Consider the following 26,591-nt stretch of genomic DNA (forward strand, 5'->3'; position numbering starts at 1 on the left):
AAAAATATAAAAGTTTTCAACAGAAATCAATGAAATTTCAGTTTTTGGTTTGTTTATATTTTCTTTTCTTGCATTTTTTTTCTTTTTGATATTATTTTTTTTGTATTTTTTGGTTCGTACAGAAACACATACTAATAATACTTATACAAAAACACACATAAATAAAATAATGATGAGAATGGTGAAGAAAAAAATACCTTTACATTTGTTTGTTGTTTTATCTAAAATAGCCTTGGTTGATATAATTGTTCCGTATCTGAAAGAGAAATAACAGGTGGGTTCAAAAGGACATACATTGCATGGAGGTTGCATGAAGGATAGGGGATAGCAGCAAGGATAATCAGATTATAAACACATTCATGTCCCTCCTCACACGGTTGTGGCGTGTGCGTGTCGTTGGGTGCCACGTGCCGCAAAATATTTCAAAGCCAGCGGTGCCAGAGTGCTTCGGGCAACACCTGGCTCTTCTGATTGGCATCAGGGATAAGGATAAGGGGGAGGGGCTCGGTCCTGGGGGCCTTAGCATAAGCAATTAAAGTGTCATTAAAATGCAATTTTTATGCTGCAAAGTAGTCAGTGGAAGTTGCCACAACCCTTTGCTATCTCCCCATTTATGCTCGACAATAATTGACTTGGTCCGCGTGTCCTGCGGCGTTCCACTTGCCATGTCCTGCTTGCCATGTCCTGCCTGCCTGCCCCTTCAGGCAAAATTAAATCGATATCTTCTTAGTTACACTACTAGTCCCTCCCTCCCTTCCACATTCTGATCCTTGTTTGCCTCTTCATGCCCCCTCATAGTCATAATAACATTAAAGCCCTGGGCCCCAGCTCTCTGTCCACTAATAAGCCGCTTATTTTGATTGCCGGCAGCAGGAGAACTAAACTAAAATATAAAAACAAATTAGTCTTCAATTTAATTACGTGACTTCTAACTATGTAGCTGGTGGGTCTCCCCTACAAAGCGATTTTCATTAGTTGTTTATGTACGTTGCCACGGCCACAAATAAGTCATTTTTTATGCCAGAAAAGAAATGGCATGCCATGATATTGGCCATAATGAAGTGGCCAACAGTGCGTATGCGTAATACACATATAATGGTCCGAAAAATCATTTTTTCGGCTCTGTTCCCAACCACTGATGAAGGATGAAGCGTGCGCACTAATTAGTGGATTTTGTTTAGTTTGCAGAAACTTGGGGCAGCTCCGTCCATCAAGAAGGTATAGCCTTTTTTTCGGGGGTTACTTTCGACCTCCCAGAGTCCAGAGCTCAGAGCCCAAGGATGTGGTGGGTGCTGGGTGGTGGTTATTTTATGGAAACGCAGCCAAGCGGAATGGACTGAGGCTAAGCCGCTCATTAGCAGAAGGGATGGGAGGACTCGCTGTGGGGAGCAAATCAATAGCAGGTCGCACACATTCCGAATTAGTTTGTAGTTCATTTCGTATGGATGGAATATCCTATGCCCGATGGGGGCAGTCCTTTAAGAGTATTTCTCTTAAACTTTAACTACAACTAGGTAGTAGAAATTAAGGTCCTGCCGTCAAAGGCAAGCATCTATGTCAGCCCTGGGGAACAAAAACAATTAAAATGAATTTGCATAATGGCTCGGTGGGGATGGCAAGACCACCTTCAAGCCAAGGTCCTGTCATCATGTCCGATATAATGCAATTTAATGTGAGATAGGTAGACCGCAGGGCACTCATACTCGCGTAGAAATAAAACAAATTATGGAGAGACTTGATTGCATTTGTAACTGATTGAAGGAGGTCCTTTTTGGTACTCACTGTGCACACATATTAACTAGATCCTTGTCGGTTGTGCCTTGCTGGAGGCCGCGAATGTAGAGGTTTGTCTTGGACAACTGCTCGCCGCCCTGCTGGTTTTGATTCTGTGCCGTGCCGTTGGGACCCATGTTTGTGTTGGTGTTCGTCGTGTTGCTCAGACTGGTGCTCAGGGTGCCGCTTTGCGATCCCGTGTTCGAGGAGCTGCTCGAGTTGGTGTTGCTCGGAGAGGCTGCCGTCGGCACTCGCTGACCGTACTGCAAAGAAAGAGGGTTCCGAAATTATTATTTACTCTGAAGAATAAATCTTTTAGGGGTCTTTAAGTCTAAACCAAAAGGACTCTAAGGCCTGGCCGCAATATGAAAATATTTAGAACGAAAGTATGTCGATAATCTTAAGCGATTGGCTTGAGAAGGACATGGAGGAGGATGGGCAAAGTATTTTTATTGAAATTCCTACTGGAATAGCTGCCATTCGAAGTTATTGAATGCTGCTTGGCTCTCACAATAGATGGAGGATGAAGGACATAAAGGATAGAGGTGGGCCATGGCAGAAGGAGCTTCGGATAGTGCCACAGAGGCAGTGGCTCGTTGACGACAGCCTCTCGACGATGGCGTTTTTCACTTAAAATGCCACACATGTGCCAGGACTGGAGCAGGAACTAGAGAATGCCAGGCAGGCTTTGCATATAAGGCTGCAGGATATTTGGCAGCTGCATTCGAAGGCGTTGAAAATCTATAAAATTTGTATGCAACAAACAAAAGCTTCATCCGACACATCCACCCACCCACTCACCTCCACTCTATATAGCACTCAGAGCACGAACTTTGCCATTGATACATTTTTGAAAATTTGCCAAAAAACATTATTTTATTCGCCCGGGGAGCGGGCTGAGCAGCGGGCTCAGCGGGAAATGCTGAAATATTCAAACAACAACCAAGAAAAAGTTCCTGCCGCAAATTCCCCTGAAAATCCACAACCGAAAATCAAGCTTCTCTTTTGTTTTACGATTTTGGTAGTTTTTTTTGGCAGGAACTTTTTATCCCGCCGCAAAATCCATTTCAAGGGGGGTCTCTAGTTAAAAAAAAAAACTGTTTCCTAATTGATCCAAGTAGAAGCGAAGCAAGCATTCTTTTAATTAAAATATATCTTTTTTTATCCTTTAAGTGCCTTTGAAAATAGTTAAAAAACTCTCAAGTTGCAAGGACCTTTCTTTTTCCTTCCACTGACATTTAGAGCCTTTCAAGGTGTCAGAAAATGTCAGGAATGGCGAGAAAGAAACTGTCAGAGCGGCGGGAAAGAACGAGAGCCACTTGTCGTATACTTGATTTCCTTTTCCGCAACAGTGGCTTCAGAATTCCCTCCACACATGGGTTTCTTTTTATACCCTTGCAGAGGGTATTATAATTTTGGTCAAAAGTGTGCAACGCAGTGAAGGAGACATCTCCGACCCTATAAAGTATATATATTCTTGATCAGGATCACCTCCTGAGTCGATATGAGCATGTCCGTCTGTCCGTCTGTCTGTCTGTCTGTCTGTCGGTTTCTACGCAAACTAGTCTCTCAGTTTTGGAGCTATCGAGTTGAAACTTTGCACACATCCTTCTTTCCTTTGCAGGTAGTATATAAGTCGGAACGGCCGGGATCGGTCGACTATATCCTATAGCTGTCATATAACTGATTGATCGGAAATGCCATAACTTCGTTGTTTTTTAAGTTAGAGGGTTGGGACTTTCCACACATGTTATGTTTGACCAAAATATCGTATGTACAAAATTTCATAAGGATCGGCCGACTATATTCTATAGCTGTCATAGAACGATCGAAATTGGCATAAGTTTGGTGTTTTTTATGTTAGAAAGATGGGATTTGGTACAGATTCTATTTTGGGAAAAACAATCTGATCTGCCAAATTTCATAAGGATCGGCCGACTATATACGATCCACTATATATCTAATAATATAAGATGCGTGGCGCCATCTAGCGGACTGCGACTGAACTGCAAGGGTATATCAACTTCGGCTCCGCCCGAAGTTAGCTTTCCTTTCTTGTTTTATTCTATTCTTGGTTTTATTTTTATATTTATTCTATTTTTTATATTTATAAACAGACTTGAAAGTCAGGCTTCAGCGAGCAAATCATAAACTTTGTGCTTTCTATCTCTCTAATGGCCAAAAGTCAGAATAAACGTTGACTTTCCGGCAAGGCAACTCGAGTCCCTTAAACTCGTTAGGCCAAGACGTGTATCTGGAAGATCCACTTTCTCAAGTCTATCCAAAGCATAATTAAATAATAAATTCATCCAACTTGTAGAATTTTGTAGTCAGCAATTGTTTATCTGTCTTGTGTTTATCTGTATATTATTTTTTTTTTCTCTGGCACATACATATACGCCTTGACGCCAAAAACTCATACGCCCTGTGTGCCAATGAACTTTTCTCTTTCTGCCTCGGCTTCTGCTGGCACTCTGCCTTTGCTTGGCTCGGCCAGTCGTCTGATAATGAAATTATATCGTTCTAATAATTTTATGCGCACAGCAACGACACACGTAGGGAAGTCTGATTCTCTCTACAGACATTCGCAAATAGGCAAGTTTTATTTTTTGTATTTTTTTTGTAAGTTTGTGGATGTGTGTCACGACGAAACGACAAGTTGCCTGCCTTTTTTTTTTGTTTTATTTAATTTTTTTTTCTTACTATTTTATAGCATTGTCTTTCTCTTTTTTTGTCTAGTTTTTATTTATTTTATTTTCTTTCTTTTTTGTTGGCAAAAAAATTGCGTCATTTGCAAAAAATTTCACGCTGCGAAATCTTTGCGAATTTTTTCTTCATTTCCAAGTTCTTTTTTTTTGGCCATCTTTCTTTGGGTTTCTTCAAGTTTCTTCTATTTTATGATTTCTTAGCCACTTATGCCAACTGTGGGTTTGAGCCGAAAGCCGAAAGTTTATGGACATTAGCACGATAGTTTAGATGTGTTAACCTTCTTGCTGTTCTGCTGGCTGTTTTCTTCTGTTATTTATGCGCATTTAATTTGTTTACTTATTTATTGCATTTGCACGAAGAAGCGAGACGATGTAGAACCCAAAGAAACAGAAACTAAAAATACAATTTAATGGCCAAACCCAAAGCCAAAGCCAAAGACAGAGCTAAACTTTTTTGATTGCCCTCCGATGGCGAATGCGAATGAACCAAAAACGATGTCGTCGTTTCGATTCAATGACGATGACGATGGCAGAACACGCAATTGTTAATGGCCCGAACTTATGACTATTCGTTTGTTCTTCCATTGGTTTTTCACTAGATTAGACAAAGGTTTGTCCAAGGAGAGTGGGGCCAGAGCCGGAGCCTCCACGGACCAGACCACGCCAATCGAAGGGGTCAGAGGACGGGGCCTTAACTATTTTGATGTGGGTCTGAAATTGCCCTTTTAGATATCGATTATGAAGACTGACAGCTGACAGTCTTTGCTTCTTGGCAGAAAAAAAAGGTTAAAAATGGATAAATGTGAAAATAAGTGAAATTACCTGAATGGATCTATAATTAGAGGTGGATAACCCTCTTGCTCTACTCGTTTTAGTAGTTTTTCTTAGGTTTAAACTATTATTAGATAAAATAATACTATTATACATTTCTGATTAAAGTTTCAGAAGAATCTGTCAAGTAGTTCCTGAGTTATGATGGACACCCGCTTTGAAAACCAAACTTATGGAAAAGAACACCTCTTATGACTTATCATTACTTTGCCAATTTTGCTCCGATTCTCCTGAAATTTTTAAACAACATTCCTGAGATGTTAGGACATTCTTTTATAAAAAAAAAACATATTTATGATTTATTTGCCTCTAACTCTTGATTGCCGACATCTCCATTAAGAAGCCATCAGCCATGTCTCCAGAAAATAAACAAAAAACCCTCTGAATCTGAGAAACTGAAACCGAAACTGAAACCTAAAGATCCGCAAGATCCGCTTGCCAAAGAGTCGTAGTCGCAGTCACAGTCACGTGCCAAAGTGTGAAATACAAATGGACTTTTGTGTGATTTATGATGTCGCCGAGACACGAGAGCGCCACCACACATAAAATATAATTCACTTAGGAGGCTCTTCCAGGGGGGGGTCTTGGCTAATAAATCAAAATTCAAAGACCAGAGACCAGAGACGCATACGGAATGCGAGAGAGCTCTGAAGTCTCAAAGTCTCAATGGGAAGTGCACTCGTCCCAGTCACTAAATCAGTCTCCGCATAAATCCACTCCATCATGATTAGTGACAGTTATTATTTGTCCAAGTGCTTGTCCCGGGCTGTCCAAATTGGTTAGCATATGTAGGTTTCGGGCCAAAAAGCCAAAAATACAAAGGCCCAAAATTGGCCAAAATGAACTGAGACTCGAATGACAATCCGAAATGGTTATATTGCTGGGATGGATTTTGTTTTTAAAACCCCTTCGGGAGGGTTGCTAAACTCATCAAATCAGGGAGGCCGAAATCCGATTGGGGGAGGGTTTCTCCCTCATCCCACCTAGCCCATCCCCAATCCCATCCCATCCCCAGTCCATTCCATCCGAAAGCCACATAAAAAATGCCTCTCACGTGAATTATAGAAATTAAATGCGTTGTGGAAGCTGGCAGGGAACTGATAGATGGATTCTTCTATTTCTAGAAGGGATAACAGTCATCCCCAATCGGGGGAGAAATCTGCCCTCCACCAATAATTGAAGCAAGTCATGGCCAGGACGAGGGCCAGAACCAGGTCGTTGGAAAAATATTCGAAATGCCAATGCCCGCCTTCCTCTTTCAGATAGAATTTTGAATTATTTGCAGGTGGAATTCTTTACTCGAAAAAATTTATGAAATTTTCTAGACTCCCTCCTGCCCTCCCCCAACGAAAATGCTGCCTCATCTATAATTCCTTTATTTTTTTCTTGCCAATTTAAAATTATTATGGCCCAGGTCGACGACTCCTCTGTTGCGCTTTAATTATCAACTTGATTCATTGTTCTTTTGTGTTTTTGTTTTTTTTTTGAAAGCGAGGAGGGGAAAAGGTTATTAAACCAAAACCTGACCTTCGGCCGTAAATTGGGTTGTATAATTTATCTGAGATGAGAAAGTGTGAGGTGTTGTTGTTTGAGAATTTTTACAATCGCCGCGATAGGAACGTATCTAATCACTTTGCGAATTTATGAATTTCTTCCACGAAACTGAATGCAATTTCTAGCGACCTCATAAATTTCAATTCCAACTCGTTTATAAATAAATGTACTTGTATTCGGATATGTATTTTGAGAGATATTTGTATTTTATTTATAAATAAAAAGTATCTCCTCGCCAGAAGAGAAGCAATAACATTTCAAGTGCAAATTGCATTTTTTGGTTATTGGTTTTTTGGCCAGAATTTTGTATTTTGGACAAGTGGCATTGTTTGTTATTTGATTTGGAAAATAAATATTAAATAAATTGGTCAAAATTAAGTATTTTAAGGGGGTTTCCCCAAATCAAAAGAGGCTAAAAAAGAGCTCTTGTGTTTGGAAAAGGGTTCTGGGAGAAGGTTTCTAGAGTTTGCTCTTCGATTATTGGCAATCTATGCCTCTTCAGACTCTATCCATACAATTCAAATATTTTTCAATCATAATTATATCTGCAAATATGCGAAAAGCCATAATCACAATCATAACAAAAGCCACAAATGTTGACTAGTACGCTTGTGTACACTGGAAACTGCTGCTAGCTGCCATCCAACTTAACCGCAAACATTCCCACACACACAATCTGGCAGATACATGAACAGAAAAAGTATCTGCCAGATAGCAAAAGTCATGTCTGAGCTTTGATATTGAAATGTGCCATGGAGAAAAGCATGGTGGGGAAGTGTAACTCGACAATGGTTCGCTGGCTGGGTCGCAGTTTAAATTTCATGTCAACGCCAGATACTTTCGAATGCTTGAGATACATGAGCAGCAGACACACACACAAACACACAGATACAGATACTAGCCGACTGGTGGCTCTCTCAAGTGGGTGGCCCCCACCAGACAGTCGCACAATAAAATGCAATAATTTTATTGAATTAAAGGAGATAACTCAATTGAGAGGACAGGCCAAAGAATAGCCTTTAAAGGCCATGACTCAAATGTCAGAGAACTCGAGAGAAAGGAATTCCAAACGAATCACTCTCTTGTTTAGTTTTATTTTTTTTACTATCATTCTGAACTAGTATCCCCCCTTTAGTGCGTGATTAGAGCCATTAAATCATAACCCATTGACCAAATGAATAAAAAACGATAACAGCGAGCCAATATCGATTGAGACTAATGCGTCATCATAAAAATAAAGCCAGTTGCTTCCCAACTACATGCCGACTTGGCACTGATTCCATGGATGATGATGATGGCTTGGAACCCACCTGAGATAAGGTCAGAATTTTTGATAAAAATTTATCGATAAACGAAGGGAAAGGGGGAGAGAACAGAATTTATCGCCAAAATGAAACACTAAAAGCATTTTAGCGCGATTAGTCCGACAAGGGGCCACAAAATGCTATAAACTGGACTTTTCCAGACAGGCCCAGAGACGGATTGGAGGAGGGGCTGGGCAAGAGTGGGAGTGCCCCGCCTTGTCTGCCTTTTTAGGGCCAGGTGGTAGAGGTCTCTGAGGTCTCCAAGCGATTGTCTGTTTGGCATAATAAATTTTAGCATTAATTGAGTGTATGATTGGGCGGGAGGAGGAGACTAACTACTAGGCTAGTAGGTGTTGGGTAGATGGGTGGTTGGGTGGTCTGGATGTAATCCACCTTCAACCCACTGCAAGTAAATAAGATTTTAATTGATGCTTTTAGCCGGAAATGGAATATTAATGGAAACTGACGATGAGTTCTGCTACTATTCCTACTTCCTAAAGCCTCTCTCAAGAGAAGTCCTTGCAAAATTGCTAATCAAGAGCCAGAGTTCATCAGTCACCTGGTGGGAGTTGACATTTGAAAAAAAAAACACTAAAGGGGGGGATTATTAGGTTGTAATATCATAGAGCTGGGAAAGCGTAATTGATGCTGCTCCTGGGGGGCGAGGGCATCGCTCATAATTGCTCCTGTCAGTTCTGCAGAAAGGTTAAGTCCTGATTGGCAGCTCGGCCAATGCAAGCTGGCAGGCGGCAGCCTCAATGAAGATTGAAGCCTCGTCCTGGGAAGGTATAATGCTAACAAATTAGTTTACCAACTCACTAACACAGCAATTCAATTGAAAGTGCAATGGAAAGTTTATGTTAGCTTTTATCTGAAAGTGTAGACTTCTATAAGATATAGTACAGATATAGGAGGTATGCTGGGCTATTATTATTACATGGCGCGATATATGGCGCGTGATATTTAGCAATGCTGCCACATTACCGGCCACCACTAATCACAGACGGAAGGCCCCAGTGCCAGAGTGCCCGGGGGAGGTGTATGATTTCAGCACTTGCCCACAAAATGAGAGAAAAAATAAATTTATGTGACAACGTGCAGAAAGGTCGGGTTGGGGGCACAGTACAGTAAAGTAAAATTGCAAATAATAAATCAAATAAAGCTGCAGAACGTGATCGGAAGCCGCAGTTAAAGAATGGTCAAGTGGGCACCGAAACACCACCCAGGGAGAGAGATCGAAGTCCGGATGGCATGTACTTATGGCTCTTTATTTTTTATTTGTTAGGTTTATTGAGTTTTAAATATTGTATTTCCATTAAAAATAGTATAATACATTAGTAACTAATTATTCAGAGAGATATCTTGAAAAATACTTTAAAGTTTAGAGATTAAAGAGAAGGAAGTGCGGATATCATGTACTTGTAGCTTCTAACTTTTTATTCTGTAGTTTTATTGAGTTTAAAATATTGTATTTCAGTTAAAGTAGGTATAATACAAAATTATCTAGGTTTTCAGATAAATATCTTGAAAAATACTTTAAAGAGAAGTGCAGATATCATGTACTTTTAGCTCCTAACTATTTATTCGTTAGAGTTTCTAACATTTGAATATTATATTTTCTTTAAATCAAGTATAATACAAAAGTATCTATGTTTTCAGAGGGATATTTTGAAAAAATGCCATAAACATTAAAGATTAAAGAGAAGGAAGTGCAGATATCATGTACTTTTTGCTCCTAATTTTCTATTCTTTAAGTTTATTGACATTTAAATATTATAATTCTATAAAATAAATTATAATACAATAGTAACTAATTATTCAGAGGATTAGGATTAAAAAATACTCAAAAGATACTCCTATATCCCCTTACAGATTGTAAATCAAGATGGCAGGAAAGTAGCCCCATTAGCGACCAATTTGGAGTGACACTTTGTAGTTTGTATGGCGAAGAGTAGCTACCGGTAGTACTCTCTCCACTCTCCACTCTCTATCGAGTCTCCAGTCTCTTTCTCCTCTTTCCCATCTTTCTCCTCTTTCTCCTTCCATAAATAATGAATGAAACTCGTCTCGAGCGACGAGCGCTTGTGTAGCGGAAGTAACACTTAACTCAGACACGAGCACGAGTCGGGCCGGGCTGGGGTCTAAAAGCGGGATGATGGTGTGATTCCGGAGGAGGAACACACTCCACTTACACACATGAGCACATGGAAGTGTCAATCACACACACACACACACACTGACACTCTCTTTGGCTAAAATGCGGACAATGGCGGCCCAAAAAGTGACAAAGACAACACGCTACACAGTGGCCCTCTTAAAATCTACACTCTCTCTCCCTCGCACACCCATTCTCCAAGAATTCTCCTCCTCTATACTGTGTGCCAGGCATGCGGGTATTTAAATTTAATTTGCAAGCTGACAGAAAAGAAAGCAAAGCTGTTTCTTGACATCTCCCCTAAACAGAGAGAGAGAGAGTGTGTGAGTGTCTCTGTCCCTTTCTCTGACAGACAGGAAGTGCAAAAGTGTGTCCCCCCCCCCCCCCACTCCATCCTCTACCCATATATGGCTACAAAAAGGAAAACCCAGTCAAGTCAAGCACAAAACCTTAAATTCTCCGGGCTAGCTAAGTGGTTTCTGGTCAGACAACTAACATTTTTCGGGATGCGGAGAGACAGGCTTTGTAGCTTCATTTAAAAGGAAATTAGAGAGTAGATAGCAGATATCCCGGCTAATATATAGAATCACCTGCCTCTAGTAGCATGGAAACCCAATCCATTAACAATTAGCCAAAAAAAAGAAACTACTTCATTTCCATTCTCGCACTAGCCCCTTTTTCCGCCCGTCCAAAATCAAACACACAGCTGGCCACTCTACAAAATCAACACGTTAGTCAAAAAAGCAACCAGAGCACAGGTTGCAATTGTTAAAGTCTGCTTTTTGTTGTTTCTGGCCAAACGATTAATGGAGGGAAATACAGAAAATGTTTTATCACTCATACGCCACATGGGCCAGCTGCCGACTGTCGACTGTCGACTATCTGGTGGTGGAGAGATGACGCTGCTGCTGGTGCTGCAACGAGACAAATGTGTCCCCCGAGCAAACAGAACGCCTACGTTAATTACACTGGTCAGCAAAACAACGAATGGGGGGCTTTAAATGCAAAAAGCAAACTCTGCTCGGCCCCCTCCCTCCCAAGTTCGTGTGAATTGGAAATGACTCACTTCAAAGGCAAGCGGCAAAATAAACCCAAACGAAGTGACCTTTAAAAGAGAACCACTGGAGGAGAGTGCAAAAAAAAAAAAAATAATAAAAAATAAAACAAAAAGAGAGGGAGCCGGAAAACAAAAGCCATAAAAAGCACCTGACTACACTTTCGTGGCCAAGACAGAACGGTGGCAGGCCGGCTAGCCACTAAAATTCAATCAACTGGCTATGAGATGCTGCAACAAGGCAAGAGTTTTCATATTTTATGGCAAGAAATAAGCGGTTTTTTAGGAAACATTAAAATCTTACAGATATCTTACAGATATTACCAGAATATTATATAATATTTCCAAGTATCTCAAGGCCTGTAAGTGGCAAGTTTAAGATAAATATTTCATATTCTAGTAACATTTATGTTGCAAACTCTTCAAGATATGAACATAATCTGGTTGGGACATTGAGGCCTCTGGGGAAAAGTCCCTCTTTCTGATAAGTCCCTCTAAACGATTCCCCTTAGCCCCAAGCTCCGTTGACTCACTTTTTTATAAAAGTTTCATCAGCAGTCGCGTCACTCGATAGAGTGGAGGGCTGTTCTACACCACACGTATAATATTATCTATCGCTCTGGTTGTGTCAAACAGTTGACATAATTTCTCTGTACTCTCTGATAAGAGGAAATATATATATATATTTTTATACCCTTGCAGAGGGTATTATAATTTTGGTCAAAAGTGTGCAACGCAGTGAAGGAGACATCTCCGACCCTATAAAGTATATATATTCTTGATCAGGATCACCTCCTGAGTCGATATAAGCATGTCCGTCTGTCCGTCTGTCCGTCTGTCCGTCTGTCTGTCTGTCTGTCTGTCCGTCTGTCTGTCTGTCCGTCTGTCTGTCTGTTTCTACGCAAACTAGTCTCTCAGTTTTAAAGCTATCGAGTTGAAACTTTGCACACACCCTTCTTTCCTTTGCAGGTAGTACATAAGTCGGAACGGCCGGGATCGGTCGACTATATCCTATAGCTGCCATATAACTGATTGATCGGAAATGGCATAACTTCGTTGTTTTTCAAGTTAGAAGGTTGGGACTTTCTATGGATTCTTATTTGGTCAAAATAATTCGATATGCCAAATTTCATAAGGATCGGCCGACTATATACGATCCGCTGTATATCTAATAATATAGATGCGTGGCGCCACCTATCGGACTGCGACTGAACTGCAAGGGTATATAAACTTCGGCTCCGCCCGAAGTTAGCTTTCCTTTCTTGTTTACACTATTTCTGTTTATGGGCAATTTTTTGTGTTATCGCTAGGGGGGGGGATCTGACTAAACTCGATATTGTTATCGCTGGAGAGGTACAGTGTCGTCGCCCTTCCCCCCCCTTTTAGAAACCAAAAACACACTTGTCATATCATACTAGTTTTATATTCTGGGAATTCACCAATTTCATTTCAAGTTATTAGATTAGCAAACATTTTTTAAGAGAGAGAGAAACTAAAAAAGGGGATACTTTCGGTCCGTTTTCTGGCGAAAAAAAAAAAGGAAACTCTAAACTGGTCTGGACATTTGAAACTTTTCAGAGGTGCAGAGGTTCGACTCCCAGTGACGCATTCTATAATTTGATATTTTTCTAAATGCTTTTTATGGATTTTATTATTTAAATAAAATATTGTGTTTCAGAGACATCAGTCATCGTAAAAAAGGGCCAGCTTTTTAAGGCCTTTTTCTATCTATTATTTGTTATTATTATTTTTCTTTTTGTATATTTTTTATTACATTTTCTTTTGTGTTATTTTGTGACTGCGTTTTATTTCGATTTGAATTTGCATTTTTTTTAGGGAGATCTACCCCCTCTTGAGGCGGAAGCGGCGAGCCAGAGTAGCAACTTGGCTAACAAATTGTTCTGTCCGATTTAGGTCCTTTGAGCCAGGAAGTCAACACCGGGCGATAAGTGCAAAGCAAAGCGTTGCGAGGGGGTGGCACAGGGCAGGGTGGGGGTGGCACAAATATGCAAATCCAGAAATTGCCAACAAACCATAAAAAATACTGCGGCTGTGGCCACGCGGCCAAAAAGACATAAAACAGATGAGCCACAAAGAAGAATAACAAAAAGTAGAAAACCCCAAAAAAATGCTTAAAAGATAAAGATGAGAAAAAGGCACTTGAAAAAAAACTAGCTTCTTTGATAATTTATTTTATTAAATTTAAAAAAATTCGAATTCTAATAATTCTATAAAATATTGTAAAAGAAAATACATAAATTTTTTCTATTTTTTTATTATTTTTCTATAAAAACACCCTTTTTTCTCTAAGTGCTGAGTGTGGGGGTGGTGGCCTGGATGCTTCAGCTGTCTAAGGACATGTGCTGAGGTGAGAGTTCACAGTTCTCTGCTCACGTTCAGCTGCTTATTTTTTTTTTCTTTATATATTTTTTTTTTTTTACAACTTTTACTTTGTTACTGAAATAAAACAAAGAACAAAGTGAGGTTATCGGCAGTTAAAGAAGAAGAAGAAGTACTAGAAGGGAGGCAAAATAATCCCCTAAGGCCCTGGGGCAGGTTAACGATGTTGTCTGCTCGTCTTGAATTTTTTTTTTTTTTTGGGGCGTGGGCCAGAGAGAGAGAGAGAGAGAAAGAGAGCGAGAGAGATATATGTAGAGCGGCTGGGTGGGTGACTGGGGTGGTAGGTGGGTGGGAGAGAGGGTGCATTGACTGCAACTTGTTCCTTGCAGAGAAAGTTCCTTGAAGCTGTCGCCGCTAGCCGCCTGCCGCCAGCCGCTTGCGTTAAGAAATTTCATTGTTGCCCATTTTCGAGGGTTGTTTTCATGTCTCACTTTCTGCTCTCCATTTTCTGCTCCTTTTTTTTTCTATTTTTTGGCAAGACAAAGACCGACCATAAGGGGTGCAAAAATAGGGGTCCAAGAAGTCTTCTAAAATAAAGTTGCCCTTTTTCGCCGAAAAAAAATAAAATTTCCTATAAAGGCTTAACCTTGGACTTGACGAGCATAGCCGGCAGTTGAACCTTCGAGTTTCGAGTGGTGGGTGATGGGGACTGGGGAACCTAATCAGTCGTTGTCGCTTTCATATCGGACACTATTGTCTGGCTGACCGCTTGGGAAAATCGTACGAAATCGGTTAAAAAAGAGGGTTAGCGGCGACTTGGGTGCGACTGCATGGCGGTCGTGCATGGCACTGCCAGCTGACAGCCACCCACACAAGCCCCCGCTCTCCCGCTGCCGGCAATCTGAATGATTTATTGCCTTATTTCGATAAGAAAAAAATATATATATATTTTTAAAGCAACGCCCCAACGCAGTTGAAGATGAAGTTTTAAACTCAAAACTATGAAAATAATATCTCTTTACAGCTCATAGTTTTTCCAGGAAACTGTCTGGAAAAACTAATGAAAAGTAAACACAACTGAGCTTTTTCTGGGAATACAGTTTTATTTTCTATCAAAACGGTAAATCCCATTTGAAAGCAAATCAGCTGTTTTGTTTCCTAGACTTTCCGGCTACCTCTCTCTCTCTCTTGCGGATCTTGCTCTCTTCCTCCTCCTCTTTGTGGCTGAACTTTATCTTGACGTTTGGCATTTGTCACATTTTTTGGATTTTTATGACATTTTTGTTTGTTTTTTTTTTGTATTTTTGTATTTTAGCTGCAAAAAGTTGCTAACCTTTAATCGCAAACACTCATTCATACTCATTTATTTATTTCGCTTATTTAATTATTCGCAAAGCAAAGAGAGGGCTAAAAAAAAAGAGGAAGAGAAAGAGAAAGAGAAAGAGAAGAAAAGAAAAGACAAAACCGTAACAGAGTGAAATAAATTTATTTAAAATGTTCGAACAAACAAACAAACAGACATTGAACTTTATGATGGCTGCTATAGCGGCGAATTTGGGTGTGTGGGCGCAGCAGTGCGAAAGAGGAGGGCAAAGCGGAGACGGCAACTCTCACACACGCACACACACTCACACTCTCCTCCTTTTGTTATTAATTTCGAAAATACGAATTTGCAGAGTTCAAGTATATGGATCTAATTTAATATTATTATGCCCGGGGGCAATTTTTGCTTTTATTTACTTTTTTTTTTTGCTTGTCGGTTTCTTGGCGGCTCCTCCTTCCGCTCCGGCTTCTTGCTGCGGCTTCTTTTCTTTTTTTCTAAGCACGCACTCACACACACGCACACGTGTGTGGAAGCTTTCGGCTGTTTACAAACTTTTGCGACGTTTTCAAGTGCGACGCTGGCAGCGACGTTGGCAGAGCGGCAACTGCGACTGAGACGCAAGCTTTAACTATTTTCTTCTCCGATTCTCCGCTTCCTCGCGCTGTTCGCTGATTTTGTTGTTTTTGTTTGGTTTTTTTTTTGCAAACGCTTTAATAACTTTCTATTGCTATTTTTATATATATATTTTTTTTTTTTATACACACAAGCACACAAAGAGAGGTAGACACGTACGATACGATAATATTTCACTGGCCGACTCTCTCGCTCTCATTTAATTTACAAATTTTTTCTATAATTTATTTTTTTGCTGTTTCGTTTTGATTCGTTCGTCAGCTTTAAGCTCACCCACACACACGCACGGACAACAAACGACAATAGAGACGGGAACTACAGTTATAAGATTGTTGGTACTGTTGTTGTTGCTTGTAGCAGCTGATCTCAACGGAGGAGGAATAGTTGCGGACAATCTCTGAACAACTTCGCGCTCAGCGAACTAACCACGACGAAAATTAAAATCAAAATGAAATGAAACGAAGCTAGCTGCGGCAAAGTCAAACAACGCGACGTCGATGCCGGCTGCGGCGGTGGCGGCGGCAGAGGTGGTGGCGGCGGCAGCGGCCGCACGTCACAGTGGTTGCGTTCGCATTGAGAGAGGACCACCAGTAATTTCGCTTCAAATCTCACAGACAAAGAGAGGAGTTTCAAGCAAAACTATTACTTCAGAAACTGTTTTCTTAAATATTAATATATAATATTTATAAACTCCTCTGCAGACAACACCCACTGTGCAGCGGCAGAGCCCCGAAGCATGCGCAGAAAGAACATGACGCGTATGAATGAATGGATAAGGCAAGGAATGCGGGAATAGTGAGAGTGAGAGAGAAAAATGGCAAATAGTTGTAGAAAAGCGCCGGCAAGCGGAACTCCACTTTGGCGCTCTCCCTCTCTCTCTCTCTCTCTCTCTTGGTATCTCCTTCCCTTTCCGGAAAACTCAATTTTCTTTTGCGGCGGGGGTGAATTTTCCCCAAAAAAGCCAAGTAAAGAGCACTGGAGAGAGTAATGGAAATGGCTGAGAGAGCGCCAACGCTGTTGACGTCAACGTCTGAGTCAACGCTGCTGCTGCCGGCGTCGATGCCACAAGCGTTGCTGCTTCTGCGGGCGTCGCAGTCACTTCTCTGCCTCTGCCAAATGCTGAGCAAAGCGCCACCACCCAAAAAACGGCGAGAAGAAGAAGAAGAACTAATCACAAAAAAATTCGCACAGTGGAGAAGAAAGTTATCTGCTGGCAAAAAACAAAAACAAAGATTACTTCATTCTTCATATTTTCCCTATTTTCCCTTCGGCTAATTTATTCTAAAAAAATTACTAGCAATATTTAAAAATTAAGTATCTAATTATCGAGAGTGTCCACTGTACTATGGCACCTATTTAAAAACAAGTGGTTTGGCATCGTGAGAAAAAATTTGAAAACTTGTATTGGCCATCTTCCCCCTTCCACCACCCCCCTTTTTAAAAAGTCAACCAGCTGATGGGCAGGTCGTCAATTTCAGTCGCTTCTCATCTTCAGTTTTTGGCGGCTTTTGGGCCAATTTCAGTTGTGTTTGTGGCGCCCATAAAAAAATAAATCATAAAAGGGGGGAAACACGAGCAATGAGTGAGAAAAAAAAAAAAAAAACTATTAAATCGGCACCACAAGCCATCATCCCCACCATGCCACCTGTCTGCCTTGAATCATTTTCCAGCCGAGACTGAAAAGTTTATAGAAAAATTAAAAAAAATAAATATTGTTTTGAATTCTCTTTTGGTTAACCCACTTTTTCAATAGTTTTTATTATTTTTTTTTAGTCTCTAGTGAAGTTTAACCGCCGCACAGTGGAATTGCCAGAGACCTAAATGAATCTTTGACTTTTTAAGAATACTTCCCCACTGATTGATCGACAATTAGTTAATTGATCAATTGGTAAGGGAACCAGAAGCCGGGGGGATTCCCATAGACGTAATGACGCTACCAAGCCCGGATCTTTCCATTCTAATCGAAATAAAATTTTAAATCAAGACACATTTTAATATTTATTTCGACAATAGGGCCAACAAAACATCAAATCAGCCCAAAAGCCGCTGATAAAGCAATTCAAAAAAAAAAGGGGGGAATAGGGTTAAAAAAAAGCAATTTTATGGCTTACATTTTATTCGCGTTAAAAGGTGCGACAGGGAGGGGGCTACAATCAGCTGATAAAAGAAAAAAAGACAAAATGCGTTGGCAAAAAAGGAAATCTTGCATGTGGGCTAGGGGATTGGAATGAGGGGGTGGATTGGATGAGGGAACAGAAACAACCATGATAATAGCAAAACAAACGAATCGGCCGAGGAGAGAGAGAGAGAGAATATAGAAGAGGGAGAGGGCTATAGCCGGGGGAAAATTTTCAATTGAAAACGAACGCGTATAAATGCGCCCATATGGAAAAGACCGACACTCACACACATATGCGGGGGAAAATTGCGACTTTGCCTGCCTTTTTATCGGCTTGCGGCATCTTCGCCCCCGCCTCCTAAACACCTCTCGCTCTCTCCCTTTTCTCCTGCACTTTCATGCTGGTCGCCGTCGCCGTTGCCGTTGCCGTTGCCGTCTCGCAGTCGACGTCAGCGCCAACGCAGCGGGGTGTGAATGCGGCAAAAAAAAAAAAAAAGAATAAAATAAAATAAAATAAAAACACACATGTGATACGTGTATATAAAATACATTATCAGCGGCGTCGCGATTACAGTAATAGCAGCGACGCCGGCAGCGGCATCCTCTTTTCCCTTACTTTCTCTCCCTCTCTCTCCTCTTATGGCCGGAAGAAGATGCTGCCGCTGCCGCCGCTGCGCTGTTGTTGCTGTTGCTGTTACTGGTAGTTCTTCCTCTTTTTCTAATGGAATTTACTGTTTGCTCAACTGTTCTGCCAGTTGGATTCTTTTTGTTCTTGTTTTTCTACCGCTGTTGGACTGTTGCTCGAGAGTTTCTAGTTTTCCCTGTGACCCAACCGATACTCCCCCCCCCCCCCCCCCCCTTCCATCCTTTTATCCATCCTCCTATTCCGATTCCCATTCTAATTCACATTCCCATTGACTTGGCTATTCTCTTATTTTATCGCATAGCATCTTGTTTATTTTTACACTTAAAAAAATCAATTTTATATAAAATTAATATTATTTTATTTTGTTATATGGTAGAAAAAAAACTTCTCTTTAAAAATTTATGATTTAATTTTTTTTAATATTTAATAACTATTATTCTTTGTACTTCTTCTGCCCCATTTCATTCCATTTTCATTTTCATTTCCATTTCCATTCGATTGCAGGTCGTCTAGAAATTAAATGCCCATTATTTGGCCTTTTTTCACTCCCTGCTTATTCATCATACGTTCGTTTTTCTTATCAGTCGTAACTACTTTGCGCCTTCTCTCCCTGCCACTCCCCTTTCTACCTTCATTGTTCACTGATGGTAGTTACTGCTCGTGACGTCGACAGCGGCAGCGACAGCGACGTCGGCAGAGAAAGCCAACCAGCATCTCAGAGGCTCATCAATTTGCGGTTAAATCTGCCGCTGACTGACCGAAGTCCAAAGGAAGTGGTCTAAACCACAACTAATCCCGTAACTCCAATTCGTAATACCAATAATGGTCAAAATATATCATAGTTTTATAGTTCTTTAATATTAATTGATTTATGAATTGGAATCAAATAAATATAAGGGAACTATACTAGTAGCCATAATATTTTTATAGCAACATAAAATGGAATTAATACTAATAACTTGGCCACATCTGTGCCGGACAAACATTTTTATTGCATGTCGCCTGTCAATCGCTGGCAATTGTTGTCAACGCCGCCGCAGCAGCAGCAGACCGGCAGAGCAGCAGCAGAGCGGCAGAGCAAAAAATTATCGCAGCCGAAAGGAAATAAATATAAATGTGTATCCAAATAAATAAGTAAACATGTGCGAAAAACGAGGGGGGGAGGGGGTGGTATTAGGGATGGGTAAGCAGAAAGGGGAATTATGTATGGAGCGTGTGTAGGCTGCTGGAAGTTCAAGATAAAAGCTTTAACCGTTAATGACCAAGTTTATCATTCCCTCTTCTTCCTTCTGTGATTTAATTGGGGATTTTTATCCACAATTTTTATCCGCTTTTATCCAGAATTTTATTAAATTTTCAAGACAATTATGACATATTTATAGGTTTATTAAATAATTATTACAAATTATTACTAATATTAATATTGAATGAGTGGGCGTTTTTATCGATTTCAGAGTTGGGTTTATTTTTGGAACAACATTGCGATAAGCTGGAAGTTAAGATTAGGTTCTATAGGAATTACACTGCAAATTGTAGGCGTTTCCACCGAGAGAGAGATAAAAAAAATGAGAGAACCGATTTAAATTAAATACTTTCCACTTCCCGGGCCACTTTTGACTTTTTGAACTTAGAATTTGCCAGGACAATCCTGCGGTAATACTTGGCCATTAAGCAAGCAATCCGAAGGGATTTTCCAGCCGGCTTTTCCCAAAGCCCTCGCCCTTTTGCCGCCACTTCCTCCCCCGCAGAGCACAAACTTGAGGGAATTCTAAAGCCACCTTAAGACGGAGGCGAGCAGGAATGTATCCATCATAATCTCATTATCCCGACTCTAGGCGAGAATTTTCCCTCACACACATACATACAGAAAAAAAAGGACGAGGAGGTAGCAAGTCTTGGCAAGTCAGAGGGAAAAATATGCAAAGCAGAAAATTCCGCATAGTTGGAAACGAGAGCAGTGGTGTAGGCGATAGGGTAGCTCCTACCCTAACCCCGTTTCACCTCCAAAGGACCCCTCAGTGGCAGTGGCAGAGCCGGCGATGTTCAGGTGTAAAATGTGAATAAAATACAAGAATTGCCAAGAAATAAGCGGAATTGCATTAAGTGCATCCGTTGCGAGGGGCAATCTGTCCAAAAAGGGGGAATGGAACGAGGGGGGCTGAAGCCATTTCACCTTGTAAGTGTGGCCAGAGCTTTCAAGGTTATTGGAGAGATGGGAAATTAGTTTAGTTATACAGTGACAGGTATGGGATTAAGGTGAAAAATTAATGCAGGAAAGAGTAAAATAAATAGAATTTTAAAATATTGGGAATAGAGATTTTGCCTTCATTTTTCTCTGTGCATTTGAACTACTGTACCAACTAAACAGATGCCTTGGAGCATATTTTGGACTGACTGCCTACGATAACGATAACAAACACAGTTATGTGTATGTCATGTATGTGTGTGTGTGGGCGATATCCTGTTGTGTCAGTGTGCGCGTGTTGTCCATTTTAATGACAAACATAACCATGAAAACATGAACATTAATGGACATCCATCCATAATGGACATTAACTGGTATAGGAGATGGAGAAATCGAGATGGCGGCTCGAGGGGTCTAACAATTGGTTGACATTTGAAGTCATGTCTCGGACTAAATTAGACACTTGCCCCCAAAAACCCCCAACTTCCACACACACCCAATACACACACAAAGGACACATAAATTGTATGTAATCGGTAATATATAATTTCTATGTATGAGCCCAAAATTGGGCAACTGAGCCGAGGATTTGTCCGAGTCTGGAACTGTGGGCATGCATAAAATTGATATCTTAATGGTCTCGGCCTGGAAAGGGCGATCCGATTCAATGTTCAGGTTAATTCCGTGCGTGCCCAACTCACCGTTAAGGGAGTTATCGGGCATGGGAATGGGCAGTCCGCCCCGGCACCTCATGCAGATTAACCAAGTGGAGTGGGACGGAATGCTCTGATGGACGGAAGTCGATGCAATGCCAGGTTGTCTGTCTGCGATACCAGGGGTTATGTTCAGCTAATTCACAAAAGATGTTCGCACCGACAATGGTGCTCGTTTCTCAGGAGGGTCCTGGGCATCCTTGCATGGTGCCTTAATGATTTCAAATTGGTTTTACTTCTGTTACAGTTTTACCTACAAATTGTTTAGGGTATGAAGCTCCAGAATCTGATGATAATCGACCAAGACGTAGCCATTACTGGCGGCCATGTAGGCCGTCTATGCGATTTTCATCATTTTTGAAGGGGATCCCCCAGAAAATTTATCAAAAAATCTAAAAAAAAATTTGCATCCAGATTTTGATGCAGATCGATGGAGAATCAATCCACAAATCGGTTAAGGTATCCCGCTTAGGAATCGGATGAGTTTTGGCGAAGATATAGCCGTCGCAGTGGCTCATATGGGGCTTCCATGCGATTTTCATCATTCTTGAAGGGGGATGCCCCAGAAAATTTACCAAAAAATCTAAAAAAAAATTTGCATTCGGATTTTGATGCAGATCGATGGAGAATCGATCTAAAAATCGATTAAGGTATCCCGCTTAAGAATCGGATGAGTTTTGGCGAAGATATAGCCTTCGCAGTGGCTTGTAAGAGGCTTCCATGCGATTTTCATAAATTTTGAAGGGGATCCCCCAGAAAATTTATCAAAAAATCTAAAAAAAAATTTGCATCCAGATTTTGATGCAGATCGATGGAGAATCAATCCACAAATCGGTTAAGGTATCCCGCTTAGGAATCGGATGAGTTTTGGCGAAGATATAGCCGTCGCAGTGGCTCATATGGGGCTTCCATGCGATTTTCATCATTCTTGAAGGGGGATGCCCCAGAAAATTTACCAAAAAATCTAAAAAAAAATTTGCATTCGGATTTTGATGCAGATCGATGGAGAATCGATCTAAAAATCGATTAAGGTATCCCGCTTAAGAATCGGATGAGTTTTGGCGAAGATATAGCCTTCGCAGTGGCTTGTAAGAGGCTTCCATGCGATTTTCATAAATTTTGAAGGGGATCCCCCAGAAAATTTATCAAAAAATCTAAAAAAAAATTTGCATCCAGATTTTGATGCAGATCGATGGAGAATCAATCCACAAATCGGTTAAGGTATCCCGCTTAGGAATCGGATGAGTTTTGGCGAAGATATAGCCGTCGCAGTGGCTCATATGGGGCTTCCATGCGATTTTCATCATTCTTGAAGGGGATCCCCCAGAAAATTTACCAAAAAATCTAAAAAAAAATTTGCATCCAGGTTTTGATGCAGATCGATGGAGAATCGATCCACAAATCGATTAAGTTATCCCGCTTAGGAATCGGATGAGTTTTGGCGAAGATATAGCCGTCGCAGTGGCTCATATGGGGCTTCCATGCGATTTTCATCATTCTTGAAGGGGGATGCCCCAGAAAATTTACCAAAAAATCTAAAAAAAATTTTCATTCGGATTTTGATGCAGATCGATGGAGAATCGATCTAAAAATCGATTAAGGTATCCCGCTTAAGAATCGGATGAGTTTTGGCGAAGATATAGCCTTCGCAGTGGCTTGTAAGAGGCTTCCATGCGATTTTCATAAATTTTGAAGGGGATCCCCCAGAAAATTTACCAAAAAATCTAAAAAAAAATTTGCATCCAGATTTTGATGCAGATCGATGGAGATTCAATCCACAAATCGGTTAAGGTATCCCGCTTATGAATCGGATGAGTTTTGGCGAAGATATAGCCTTCGCAGTGGCTCATATGGGGTTTCCATGCGATTTTCATCATTCTTGAAGGGGATCCCCCAGAAAATTTGACAAAAAATTTAGAAAAATTTTTGTTTATAGATTTGGATGCAGAATGGCGGAGAATCAATCTATAAATGTTTTAAGGTATTCCGCTTAAGATTGGGATATAAATTGGCCAAGATATAATCATCGCATCGCCCCAATATGCACTTCCTCCGGAAATTCACGAGAGTATGTGGTTGAAGAGTTAAATACAGATTCTTAAGGAATTGTATACATATAACCTCGATATCCTTTTCCATACGTGATACAAAAATTGGCTAAAACTAATTCAATCAAGGAATGCTTTCATCTAACCAAGGCTCATAGCTTCGGAAAGGAGAAATCCCTAGAAAAGCCATTAAATTGAGCTCGTATCGACTTCGAAGCTCATTAAAACGATTCTCCGCCAGGAAGGGGCAGGGCAGGGCAGGTCCGGGGACGGCAGGCACCCCGGGCACCCCCAAAAGAATCATAAATCATTGCTGAAATTTTCATAAATTTAATGAACATTAAGTGTGCCCCAGAGCAAGTGGTGGGTGTCAGAAGGGGAGAGGGGAAGAGGGGGTGGTTGCCCCAATATGACTTCCACTGGACAGGGAGGAAGAGGCAGTCATCAGTCAAGCGTAATTCAATGTAAACCGATATACCCCCTAGCCCCATATATGTATGTTCACATGAGATTTTCCGGGGGGGGTCACACCGATGCAGGGTGTGTCCGTGTAAGTGTGTAACTTGAGTATGTATGAGTGGGTAGTGTGTGTGTGGGTGGTATAGAGGGTGGTGGTGTGGTGGAGACCAGTTTCGGTTGACAGCAAATCTGAATTTGATCACCAGAGCAAGCATTAAAAGCGCAACAGAAGAGCACCACCACCAGCAGCACCACCAGCGGCAGCAGTGCAAAAAGTGATTTATGAACATCCGGTGGGTGACCAAAAGTCCCGCCTAAGCACCACCACCACCACCCCCACCATCCCTCCCCCTCCCAGCCTAGCCAATGCATATCTCATGTCCAGTCCACCCTACGTGCCTTTCTTTGCGCGACTCGCCCACACATTTCCACGAAATCACTCTGGGTTGGGTCGTTTTTCAGGAAAAACCTAAATTGCTCGGCTTAAATTACACTTCAATTACAACAAATTTAACATGAGGCTATTCTTAGAGGGAGCTGTTATCTTACAACCTTATCAAAAGTTTAGTAATTGCAACTAATTGGAAAATAACTAGGAGTTTATAACTATTAGTTCTTTGAAAGTCAATATTAAAGGCTATACTCTGATATTAAAATCTAAAGAAATATCCTTTTACTTCCATCCTTTTTCAAGGTGAGTGCGGGGGTTGTCTCCTAAAATTATAGACATTATTCGTTGTCCTGTTCTTTTCCAAAAATTTTTTAATTTCTAAACAAGACTCACTAACAACGTCAACGAGGAACAAAAAATAAAAAAAAAAAAAGTTTATCAACGCGTAAATTGGCCATGTCCAAGTGGGCTAAAATGTTGGCAGGACGAGCAGGAAGGAGCAGCAGCATGTGGGAGGATGTAGGATGCCAGGGGCTTTGGCCTTTTGACTAACGGGAATGCCACTTAACGAATCACACAGTATCAGGTCTTGCCGCCACCCACTCTTTAGCCCCCAATCCCCTCCTGGCATCCTGGCCTCCTGTCACTTGGCTTTCATCTTGCCGTTCCTCTTCGACTCGATTTCCCTCAATTTTTTGAGTTTTCCGCCCCCAAACTTTTCTTTTTTTGTTCTTTTTTTTGCAGCTGCCTTTTTCGGGTTAAACTCTCGACAGGCGACAGTTTTTTTCCTTCGAATTGTTAAAAGTGTCAATTTTCGCTTTACCAGCGTGCGTGGCAAGGGGGAGTGGCTGGCCTTGTGGCAGCTGGGTGGTGGATGGTGGGTGGTGGCTTGGCGGCATAAAATGTTTGTTTATGCTCACATGTTGTGGGTGGTGTGGCTGTGAGGAGTTATGGAGGTTCTGGGCCATGTCGCGGCTTATTGTGTTACACAGGAGCTGCTCCTGGTACTGCTCCTGCTCCTGCTGCTCCTCAATCTTTCGTCCTCCCTGTTTTCCCCAGATCCTTCGCCCACTTCATCTCCTGCTGACAGTCTCCACCAAATTGCCAATTAAAATGTGCGACAAGTGGGTGGGAAATGTGGGCGGAAACCCAGAGCATAGGAAGCATTTTCCTCCTCTCTACACTTTTTTTTTTTTCAAACTTTTCTTTTTTTTTTTTTTTATTTTGTCTGTGTTAGTTAACTTTGAGCCGATTATAGCCGTGCGGCAACGTGGCCTAAGTGCAGGGCAAACAAAGTGATTTGAGCTTTGTTTCGTCCTCCCCCGCCAGACCACGCCCATTTGGCAGCCCCTTTTAACTTTTGGCGGAAAATGTGGGGTGGTGAAGGTACATAGTTAAAGGATACAAATCCTTGTTGAATAATTAAACGGCAAATTGCAGCAGGACAAAAGGGAGCAGGTGGCGCAGGCCTTTTTTCCCGGGGGGCGTTCCTCTTCACCTCTGCGACAATTTCATTTCCCAGCCCCGTCCACTTACCTCTTTTCCGGGTTTCCCTTTTCTGTTTACCACCGAAAAAATTCTTTTGAAACTTACCTGGAAAAAAAAGAAAGAAAAAATAGGATAAAGGTGAGAAGATGAGTAAAGATTGGTCGGAATAAAAGGATTTTATTGAAGAGCCTTTGACATCCCAAATCTAAACTACTTTGTTAGCTCTAAAGTGGCAAGTTTTTGGTAAACTTTTGAATCAAAATAGTCTTCGAGACAGGTAGCACATCCCATGTTAGTCAATCAATTATTTATTAAATCTCTAGCCATTTCTTTTAAACTTTTCCATTAACCTGAACTTGTCAAAAAAACAAATAATATTATTTTTAATATTTAATAAAAGATAAAAGTGGCTCAGTAATCCATCTCTATCTGACTGGCCCCTCGAATCCAATCCAATCCTATCGCTTTCGATCCATCCATCTATCGACAACAATCTTTCTGACTTTGGTCCAACATAATTGGCATCTCTCAAGAATAGGTCTTCGCTTCATTTATAACACACTCCCTCCCCAGAAAATCCCCAAAAACAATTTGTCAGAGGAACAAAAAAAAATATAGAGAATGTGTAGATATGTAGAGAAATCCCCCACAAAAGCTCAAACCACAAAATCTCAAAAACAAAAGCCACAAACAAAATCATTTTGGGGAGCAGGGGTTTTTGCTCCAATTCGGGCAGTGAAGACCAAAGACCGAAAAAAAAAAATGAAGAAACGTGTAAAATTCGTTGAAGTTCGCCAGTCCAGAGATAGAAATGCAAATATTGATGGATAGGCTGGCCGTGCCACTGGCAGCACCAACAGCAGCAG

At 41.0% G+C, this 26,591-nt stretch overlaps 1 protein-coding gene across 17 annotated transcripts in view; it reads right to left on the reverse strand.

Annotated features, from left to right (window-relative positions):
- LOC6493340 (protein alan shepard) overlaps window positions 1-26,591 on the reverse strand; it is a 120,322-nt gene that overhangs the window by 11,927 nt on the left and 81,804 nt on the right. For 12 of the 17 annotated variants that reach the window (XM_032454064.2, XM_032454062.2, XM_032454061.2 and 9 more), the window contains 2 exons: window positions 1,783-2,036; window positions 198-256 (listed from right to left, as the gene is read on the reverse strand). In XM_032454064.2, the coding sequence (XP_032309955.1) occupies window positions 198-256; window positions 1,783-2,036 (313 nt within the window). Of the gene's footprint in view, window positions 1-197; window positions 257-1,782; window positions 2,037-15,460; window positions 25,831-26,591 lie in introns of those variants that run through there. The other 5 variants (XM_044714583.1, XM_044714581.1, XM_044714580.1 and 2 more) reach the window with 3 other exon arrangements.

Source organism: Drosophila ananassae, chromosome 2R, assembly GCF_017639315.1.
Source record: "Drosophila ananassae strain 14024-0371.13 chromosome 2R, ASM1763931v2, whole genome shotgun sequence".
In the NCBI taxonomy this organism is placed as follows: domain Eukaryota; kingdom Metazoa; phylum Arthropoda; class Insecta; order Diptera; family Drosophilidae; genus Drosophila; species Drosophila ananassae.